Source organism: Oncorhynchus kisutch, unplaced genomic scaffold, assembly GCF_002021735.2.
Source record: "Oncorhynchus kisutch isolate 150728-3 unplaced genomic scaffold, Okis_V2 scaffold2879, whole genome shotgun sequence".
Classification (NCBI taxonomy): domain Eukaryota; kingdom Metazoa; phylum Chordata; class Actinopteri; order Salmoniformes; family Salmonidae; genus Oncorhynchus; species Oncorhynchus kisutch.
The window spans coordinates 139,195-150,000 of NW_022264824.1; the positions used below are offsets into that span (position 1 = coordinate 139,195).

Here is a 10,806-nt window from a genome sequence, read left to right on the forward strand (position 1 = left end):
TTCCCAGACGCTGCCTATGAAAACATCCGCACAGCATGATGCTGCCACCAACATGCTTCACTGTGGGGATGAGGTTCTCGGGGTGATGAAAGGTGTTAGATTTGCGCCAGAAATAGCATTTTCTTTGATGGCCAAAAAGCTACATTTTAGTCTCATCTGACCAGAGTACCTTCATCCATATGTTTGGGGAGTCTCCCACAAGCCTTTTGGCAAAACATCAAGCGTGTTTGCTTCTTCTTTTGCTAAAGCAATGGCTTTTTTTCTGGCCACTCATCTGTAAAGCCCAACTCTGTGGAGTGTATGGCTTAAAGGGGTCCTATGGACAGATACTCCAATCTCCGCTGTGGAACTTTGCAGCTCCTTCAGGGTTATCTTTGGTCTCTTTGTTGCCTCTCTGATTAATGCCCTTCTTGCCTGGTTCGTTAGTTTTTGTGGGAGGCCGTCTCTTGGCAGGTTTGTTGTGGTGCCATATTCTTTCCATTTTTTAATAATGGATTTACGTGGGATGTTCAAAGTCTCAGATCTTTTTTTTAGAACCCAACCCTGATATGTAGTTCTCCACAACTTTGTCCCTGACCTATTTGGAGAGTTCCTTGGTCTTCATGGTGCTGCTTGCTTGGTGCTGCCCGTTGCTTAGTGGTGTTGCAGACTCTGGGGCCTTTTAGAAGAGGTGTATATTTACTGTCATGTGACACTTAGATTGCACACAGGTGGACTTTATTTAACTAACTATGTGACTTCTGAAGGTAATTGGTTGCACCAGATCTTGTTTATCGGCTACATAGCAAAGGGGGTTTAAAACAGGTTATTTTTTTAACATTTAACTTCACCAATTTAAACTATTTTGTGTTTGTCTATTACATTAAATCCATTATATCCACAATCCATTGCATTACATTAAATCCAAATAAAAATATATTTAAATTACATGTTGTAATGCAACTGTTATAAAGTCTGTGTGAGCTGGTGGTGGAGGAGTCAGGCGCAGGACAGCAGATATGAGTAAAAAACGTATTTACTCAAAATACAAACACATACAACGCAATAATGCCCACAATAACGGACCGTATTACATACAAACAATTACTCACAAACAAACATGGGGGAACAGAGGTTTAAATAATGAACAAGTAATTGGGGAATTGAAACCAGGCGTGTAAGACAAAACAAATGGAAAATGAAAAGTGGATCAGTTCTGCCCACACATTTCCTATAGGATTGAGGTCAGGGCTTTGTGATGACCACTCCAATATCTTGACTTTGTTGTCCTTAAGCCATATATATATATATATATATATATATATATATATATATACAGTGGGGCAAAAAAGTATTTAGTTCTCCCACTTAAAAAGTTGAGAGAGGCCTGTAATTTCATAGGTACATAACATCATATGTACACTTCAACTATGACAGACAAAATGAGAAAAAAAAAATCCAGAAAATCACATTGTAGGATTTTTAATGAATGAATGTTTGCATGTTCCAGAGATTTCTGGATTCTGCTTCTTAACCCCATTGAGCATTCTGCGCGTTGCTCTTCCAGTCATCTTTGCAGGATGGCCACTCCTAGGGAGAGTAGCAACAGTGCTGAACTTTCTCCATTTGTAGACGATTTGTCTTATCATGGACTGATGAACATCAAGGCTTTAAGAGATACTTTTGTAACTTCCAGCTTTATGCAAGTCAACAGTTTTTATTCTTAATCTTTCTTCTTCTTTTGTTCGAGGTTCACATCAGGCAATGCTTCTTGTGAATAGCAAACTCAAATTGTGTGAGTGTTTTTTATAGGACAGGGCAGCTCGAACCAACATCTCCAATCGCATCTTATTGATTGGACTCCAGGTTAGCTGACTCCTGACTCCAATTCGCTTTTGGAGAAGTCATTAGCCTAGGGGTTCACATACTTTTTCCAACCCACACTGAATGTTAAATGATGTATTCAATATAGACAGAATAATACAATAATTTGTGTGTGATTAGTTTTAGCAGACTGTGTTTGTCTATTGTTGTGACTTAAGATCTGATCAAATTTGATGACCAATTGATGCAGAAATCCAGGTAATTCCAAAGGGTTCACATACAGTTTCTTGCCACTGTATATACTGTACTAGGTGGTGTCAGAGGAAGGCCCCATAAATTTGTCAGAGACCCCAGTCACCCTAGTCATAAACGGTTCTATCTGCTACCGCACAGCAAGCGGTACCAGAGCACCAAGGTCCAAAAGGCTCCTCAACAGCTTCTACCCCCCCAAGCCATAAAACTGCTGAACAATTAATCAAATGACCACCCAGACTATTTACATAGTTTTTACACTGCTGCTACTCGCTGTTTATTTACTCTGCATGGTCACTTTACAAATTACCTCAACTAACCTGTACCCCTGCACATTGACTCAATACGCCCTGTATATAGTCTCCACATTGACTCTGTACCCCCTGTATATAGCCTCCACATTGACTCTGTACCGTAATACCCTGTATATAGCCTCCACATTGACTCTGTACCGTAATACCCTGTATATAGCCTCCACATTGACTCTGTACCAGTACCCCCTGTATATAGCCTCCACATTGACTCTGTACCGTAATACCCTGTATATAGCCTCCACATTGACTCTGTACCGTAATACCCTGTATATAGCCTCCACATTGACTCTGTACCGTAATACCCTGTATATAGCCTCCACATTGACTCTGTACCAGTACCCCCTGTATATAGCCTCCACATTGACTCTGTACCGTAATACCCTGTATATAGCCTCCACATTGATTCTGTACCGTAATATCCTGTATATAGCCTCCACATTGACTCTGTATCGTAATACCCTGTATATAGTCTCCACATTGACTCTGTACCGTAATACCCTGTATATAGCCTCCACATTGACTCTGTACCGTAATACCCTGTATATAACCTCCACATTGACTCTGTACCGTAATACCCTGTATATAGCCTCCACATTGACTCTGTACCGTAATACCCTGTATATAGCCTCCACATTGACTCTGTACCAGTACCCCCTGTATATACCCTCCACATTGACTCTGTACCAGTACCCCCTGCATATACCCTCCACATTGACTCTGTACCAGTACCCCCTGTATATAGCCTCCACATTGACTCTGTACCGTAATACCCTGTATATAGCCTCCACATTGACTCTGTACCAGTACCCCCTGTATATAGCCTCCACATTGACTCTGTACCGTAATACCCTGTATATAGCCTCCACATTGACTCTGTACCGTAAAACCCTGTATATAGCCTCCACATTGACTCTGTACCGTAACACCCTGTATATAGCCTCCACATTGACTCTGTACCGTAACACCCTGTATATAGCCTCCACATTGACTCTGTACCGTAATACCCTGTATATAGCCTCCACATTGACTCTGTACCGTAATACCCTGTATATAACCTCCACATTGACTCTGTACCGTAATACCCTGTATATAGCCTCCACATTGACTCTGTACCAGTACCCCCTGTATATAGCCTCCACATTGACTCTGTACCAGTACCCCCTGTATATACCCTCCACATTGACTCTGTACCAGTACCCCCTGTATATACCCTCCACATTGACTCTGTACCAGTACCCCCTGTATATAGCCTCCACATTGACTCTGTACCGTAATACCCTGTATATAGCCTCCACATTGACTCTGTACCGGTACCCCTGTATATAGCCTCCACATTGACTCTGTACCGTAATACCCTGTATATAGCCTCCACATTGACTCTGTACCGTAATACCCTGTATATAGCCTCCACATTGACTCTGTACCAGTACCCCCTGTATATAGCCTCCACATTGACTCTGTACCGTAATACCCTGTATATAGCCTCCACATTGATTCTGTACCGTAATATCCTGTATATAGCCTCCACATTGACTCTGTATCGTAATACCCTGTATATAGTCTCCACATTGACTCTGTACCGTAATACCCTGTATATAGCCTCCACATTGACTCTGTACCGTAATACCCTGTATATAACCTCCACATTGACTCTGTACCGTAATACCCTGTATATAGCCTCCACATTGACTCTGTACCAGTACCCCCTGTATATAGCCTCCACATTGACTCTGTACCAGTACCCCCTGTATATACCCTCCACATTGACTCTGTACCAGTACCCCCTGTATATACCCTCCACATTGACTCTGTACCAGTACCCCCTGTATATAGCCTCCACATTGACTCTGTACCGTAATACCCTGTATATAGCCTCCACATTGACTCTGTACCGGTACCCCTGTATATAGCCTCCACATTGACTCTGTACCGTAATACCCTGTATATAGCCTCCACATTGACTCTGTACCGTAATACCCTGTATATAGCCTCCACATTGACTCTGTACCATAACACCCTGTATATAGCCTCCACATTGACTCTGTACCGTAACACCCTGTATATAGCCTCCACATTGACTCTGTACCGTAACACCCTGTATATAGCCTCCACATTGACTCTGTACCGTAACACCCTGTATATAACCTCCACATTGACTCTGTACCGTAATACCCTGTATATAACCTCCACATTGACTCTGTACCGTAACACCCTGTATATAGCCTCCACATTGACTCTGTACCGTAATACCCTGTATATAGCCTCCACATTGACTCTGTACCGTAATACCCTGTATATAGCCTCCACATTGACTCTGTACCGTAATACCCTGTATATAGCCTCCACATTGACTCTGTACCGTAATACCCTGTATATAGCCTCCACATTGACTCAGTTTAGATGTGTTGTGTGTTGAGCCTGAGGTATCTGGGAGTTTAGATGTGTTGAGTCTGAGGTATCTGGGAGTTTAGATGTGTTGAGTCTGAGGTATCTGGGAGTTTAGATGTGTTGAGTCTGAAGTATCTGGGAGTTTAGATGTGTTGAGTCTGAGGTATCTGGGAGTTTAGATGTGTTGAGTCTGAGGTATCTGGGAGTTGTGTTGAGTCTGAGGTATCTGGGAGTTTAGATGTGTTGTGTGTTGAGCTTGAGGTATCTGGGAGTTTAGATGTGTTGAGTCTGAGGTATCTGGGAGTTTAGATGTGTTGAGCCTGAGGTATCTGGGAGTTTAGATGTGTTGAGTCTGAGGTATCTGGGAGTTTAGATGTGTTGAGCCTGAGGTATCTGGGAGTTTAGATGTGTTGAGTCTGAGGTATCTGGGAGTTTATATGTGTTGAGTCTGAGATATCTGGGAGTTTAGATGTGTTGAGCCTGAGGTATCTGGGAGTTTAGATGTGTTGAGTCTGAGATATCTGGGAGTTTAGATGTGTTGAGTCTGAGATATCTGGGAGTTTAGATGTGTTGAGCCTGAGGTATCTGGGAGTTTAGATGTGTTGAGTCTGAGATATCTGGGAGTTTAGATGTGTTGAGTCTGAGATATCTGGGAGTTTAGATGTGTTGAGCCTGAGGTATCTGGGAGTTTAGATGTGTTGAGTCTGAGGTATCTGGGAGTTTAGATGTGTTGAGCCTGAGGTATCTGGGAGTTTAGATGTGTTGAGTCTGAGGTATCTGGGAGTTTAGATGTGTTGAGCCTGAGGTATCTGGGAGTTTAGATGTGTTGAGTCTGAGATATCTGGGAGTTTAGATGGGTTGAGTCTGAGATATCTGGGAGTTTAGATGTGTTGAGTCTGAGATATCTGGGAGTTTAGATGTGTTGAGTCTGAGATATCTGGGAGTTTAGATGGGTTGAGCCTGAGGTATCTGGGAGTTTAGATGTGTTGAGTCTGAGGTATCTGGGAGTTTAGATGTGTTGAGCCTGAGGTATCTGGGAGTTTAGATGTGTTGAGCCTGAGGTATCTGGGAGTTTAGATGTGTTGAGCCTGAGGTGTCTGGGAGTTTAGATGTGTTGAGCCTGAGGTATCTGGGAGTTTAGATGTGTGTTGAGCCTGAGATATCTGGGAGTTTAGATGTGTTGAGTCAGGTATCTGGGAGTTGTGTTGAGTCTGAGGTATATGGGAGTTTAGATGTGTTCAGTCTGAGGTATCTGGGAGTTTAGATGTGTTGAGTCTGAGATATCTGGGAGTTTAGATGTGTTGAGTCAGGTATCTGGGAGTTGTGTTGAGTCTGAGGTATCTGGGAGTTTAGATGTGTTGAGTCTGAGATATCTGGGAGTTTAGATGTGTTGAGCCTGAGGTATCTGGGAGTTTAGATGTGTTGAGTCTGAGATATCTGGGAGTTTAGATGGGTTGAGTCTGAGATATCTGGGAGTTTAGATGTGTTGAGTCTGAGATATCTGGGAGTTTAGATGTGTTGAGTCTGAGATATCTGGGAGTTTAGATGGGTTGAGCCTGAGGTATCTGGGAGTTTAGATGTGTTGAGTCTGAGGTATCTGGGAGTTTAGATGTGTTGAGCCTGAGGTATCTGGGAGTTTAGATGTGTTGAGCCTGAGGTATCTGGGAGTTTAGATGTGTTGAGCCTGAGGTGTCTGGGAGTTTAGATGTGTTGAGCCTGAGGTATCTGGGAGTTTAGATGTGTTGAGTCTGAGGTATCTGGGAGTTTAGATGTGTTGAGTCTGAGATATCTGGGAGTTTAGATGTGTTGAGTCTGAGGTATCTGGGAGTTTAGATGTGTTGTGTGTTGAGTCTGAGGTATCTGGGAGTTTAGATGTGTTGAGTCTGAGATATCTGGGAGTTTAGATGTGTTGAGTCTGAGGTATCTGGGAGTTTAGATGTGTTGAGTCTGAGGTATCTGGGAGTTTAGATGTGTTGAGTCTGAGGTATCTGGGAGTTTAGATGTGTTGTGTGTTGAGTCTGAGGTATCTGGGAGTTTAGATGTGTTGTGTTTTGAGTCTGAGGTATCTGGGAGTTTAGATGTGTTGAGCCTGAGGTATCTGGGAGTTTAGATGTGTTGAGTCTGAGATATCTGGGAGTTTAGATGTGTTGAGTCTGAGGTATCTGGGAGTTTAGATGTGTTGTGTGTTGAGCCTGAGGTATCTGGGAGTTTAGATGTGTTGTGTGTTGAGTCTGAGATATCTGGGAGTTTAGATGTGTTGAGTCTGAGATATCTGGGAGTTTAGATGTGTTGAGTCTGAGGTATCTGGGAGTTGTGTTGAGTCTGAGATATCTGGGAGTTGTGTTGAGTCTGAGATATCTGGGAGTTTAGATGTGTTGAGTCTGAGATATCTGGGAGTTTAGATGTGTTGAGTCTGAGGTATCTGGGAGTTTAGATGTGTTGAGTCTGAGGTATCTGGGAGTTTAGATGTGTTGAGTCTGAGGTATCTGGGAGTTTAGATGTGTTGAGTCTGAGGTATCTGGGAGATTAGATGTGTTGAGTCTGAGGTATCTGGGAGTTTAGATGTGTTGTGTGTTGAGTCTGAGATATCTGGGAGTTTAGATGTGTTGAGTCTGAGATATCTGGGAGTTTAGATGTGTTGAGTCTGAGGTATCTGGGAGTTGTGTTGAGTCTGAGATATCTGGGAGTTGTGTTGAGTCTGAGATATCTGGGAGTTTAGATGTGTTGAGTCTGAGATATCTGGGAGTTTAGATGTGTTGAGTCTGAGGTATCTGGGAGTTTAGATGTGTTGAGTCTGAGGTATCTGGGAGTTTAGATGTGTTGAGTCTGAGGTATCTGGGAGTTTAGATGTGTTGAGTCTGAGGTATCTGGGAGTTTAGATGTGTTGTGTGTTGAGCCTGAGGTATCTGGGAGTTTAGATGTGTTGAGTCTGAGGTATCTGGAGTTTAGATGTGTTGAGTCTGAGGTATCTGGGAGTTTAGATGTGTTGAGTCTGAGGTATCTGGGAGTTTAGATGTGTTGTGTTTTGAGTCTGAGATATCTGGGAGTTTAGATGTGTTGAGTCTGAGATATCTGGGAGTTTAGATGTGTTGTGTGTTGAGCCTGAGGTATCTGGGAGTTTAGATGTGTTGAGTCTGAGGTATCTGGGAGTTTAGATGTGTTGTGTGTTGAGTCTGAGGTATCTGGGAGTTTAGATGTGTTGAGTCTGAGGTATCTGGGAGTTTAGATGTGTTGAGCCTGAGGTATCTGGGAGTTTAGATGTGTTGAGTCTGAGGTATCTGGGAGTTTAGATGTGTTGAGTCTGAGGTATCTGGGAGTTTAGATGTGTTGAGTCTGAGGTATCTGGGAGTTTAGATGTGTTGTGTGTTGAGTCTGAGGTATCTGGGAGTTTAGATGTGTTGTGTTTTGAGTCTGAGGTATCTGGGAGTTTAGATGTGTTGAGCCTGAGGTATCTGGGAGTTTAGATGTGTTGAGTCTGAGATATCTGGGAGTTTAGATGTGTTGAGTCTGAGGTATCTGGGAGTTTAGATGTGTTGTGTGTTGAGCCTGAGGTATCTGGGAGTTTAGATGTGTTGAGTCTGAGATATCTGGGAGTTTAGATGTGTTGTGTGTTGAGCCTGAGGTATCTGGGAGTTTAGATGTGTTGAGTCTGAGGTATCTGGGAGTTTAGATGTGTTGAGTCTGAGGTATCTGGGAGTTTAGATGTGTTGAGTCTGAGGTATCTGGGAGTTTAGATGTGTTGAGTCTGAGGTATCTGGGAGTTTAGATGTGTTGAGTCTGAGGTATCTGGGAGTTTAGATGTGTTGAGTCTGAGGTGTCTGGGAGTTTAGATGTGTTGAGTCTGAGGTATCTGGGAGTTTATATGTGTTGAGTCTGAGGTATCTGGGAGTTTAGATGTGTTGAGCCTGATGTATCTGGGAGTTTAGATGTGTTGAGCCTGAGGTATCTGGGAGTTTATATGTGTTGAGTCTGAGGTATATGGGAGTTTAGATGTGTTGAGTCTGAGGTATCTGGGAGTTTAGATTTTTATTTTTATTTAACCTTTATTTAACTAGGCAAGTCAGTTAAGAACAAATTCTTATTTTCAATGATGGCCTAGGAACAGTGGGTTAACTGGTCTAGGAACAGTGGGTTAACTGGTCTAGGAACAGTGGGTTAACTGGTCTAGGAACAGTGGGTTAACTGACTGTTCAGGGGCAGAACGACAGATTTGTACCTTGTCAGCTCGGGGATTTGAACTTGCAACCTTCCGGTTACTAGTCCAACGCTCTAACCACTAGGCTACCCTGCCGCCCCATGAATTGACTGGTACAGTGAATCAGATTACTGTCATAAACATATCACAGTGAACTATGGGAAAGATTACCCATGAACCAGCTGGTACAGTGAATCAGATTACTGTCATACACATTTCACAGTGAAATGGAGCTAAGAGCAGTAAAACCGTAACCATTACACTGAGACAAATGTCCTTTCAAATCAGACAGCCAGTATTGATGCCTATTTGTGTCGTTAATCTTCAGTTATTTAAAGCATTTCACGGAGGTGCCCCTGAACAGGCAGTTAACCCACTGTGCCTAGGCTGTCATTGAAAATAAGAATTAGTTCTTAACTAACTTGACTGGTTAAATAAAGGTCAAATTAAAAAACAATCTCATATTTTTCTGTGAAATATATATATATACGTGTGTGTGTGTGTGTGTGTGTGTATTGGCCTGTGTGTGGTGCAGGTGTGTTCCTCCCCCTAACCGTGGCGTGTGGCGTGCAGATGCCTCGTGTCACCCTGTGTGTGTGTTCCTCCTCCTAGCCGTGGCGTGCAGATGCCTCGTGTCTCCCTGTGTGTGTGTTCCTCCCCCTAGCCGTGGCGTGCAGATGCCTCGTGTCACCCTGTGTGTGTGTTCCTCCCCCTAGCCGTGGCGTGTGGCGTGCAGATGCCTCGTGTCTCCCTGTGTGTGTGTTCCTCCTCCTAGCCGTGGCGTGCAGATGCCTCGTGTCACCCTGTGTGTGTGTTCCTCCTCCTAGCCGTGGCGTGCAGATGCCTCGTGTCACCCTGTGTGTGTGTTCCTCCTCCTAGCCGTGGCGTGCAGATGCCTCGTGTCACCCTGTGTGTGTGTTCCTCCTCCTAGCCGTGGCGTCCAGATGCCTCATGTGTCACCCTGTGTGTGTGTTCCTCCCCCTAGCCGTGGCGTCCAGATGCCTCATGTGTCACCCTGTGTGTGTGTTCCTCCCCCTAGCCGTGGCGTCCAGATGCCTCATGTGTCACCCTGTGTGTGTGTTCCTCCCCCTAGCCGTGGCGTCCAGATGCCTCATGTGTCACCCTGTGTGTGTGTTCCTCCTCCTAGCCGTGGCGTGCAGATGCCTCATGTGTCACCCTGTGTGTGTGTTCCTCCCCCTAGCCGTGGCGTCCAGATGCCTCATGTGTCACCCTGTGTGTGTTCCTCCCCCTAGCCGTGGCGTGTGGCGTGCAGATGCCTCATGTGTCACCCTGTGTGTGTGTTCCTCCCCCTAGCCGTGGCGTGTGGCGTGCCCACTGCACCGCTGAATGGAGGCGTCCAGGCTGTTGATTACTCCGTGGCAGCACGGTTAACCTACTTCTGCAACAACGGCTTCAGGCTCTCCTCCAAGGATCTCACCGCCACCGTCTGCCAGCCTGACGGCACATGGAGCAACCACAACAAGATACCTCGCTGCCCAGGTAGGACAGATACCTCGCTGCCCAGGTAGGACAGATACCCTGATGCCCAGGTAGGACAGATACCCCGATGCCCAGGTAGGACAGATACCTCGCTGCCCAGGTAGGAAGGGAGATGAGATTAACACACACACTCATGGAGCAACCACAACAAGATACCCCGCTGCTCAGGTAGGACAGATACCTCGCTGCCCAGGTAGGACAGATACCTCGCTGCCCAGGTAGGACAGGTACCCCGATGCCCAGGTAGGACAGATACCCCGAAACCCAGGTAGGACAGATACCTCGCTGCCCAGGTAGGAAGGGAGATGAGATTAACACACACACTCATGGAGCAACCACAACAAGATACCCCGC

At 44.8% G+C, this 10,806-nt stretch overlaps 1 protein-coding gene across 1 annotated transcript in view; it reads left to right on the forward strand.

Annotated features, from left to right (window-relative positions):
* The window catches only part of LOC116370990 (CUB and sushi domain-containing protein 3-like), a gene marked incomplete at its 5' end in the record, with an annotated part of 257,751 nt that overhangs the window by 109,773 nt on the left and 137,172 nt on the right, over positions 1 to 10,806 (forward strand). Inside the window, one exon of the mRNA XM_031819925.1 lies at positions 10,267 to 10,452. Coding sequence (XP_031675785.1) covers positions 10,267 to 10,452 — 186 coding nt within the window. The remainder of the gene's footprint in view (positions 1 to 10,266; positions 10,453 to 10,806) is intronic.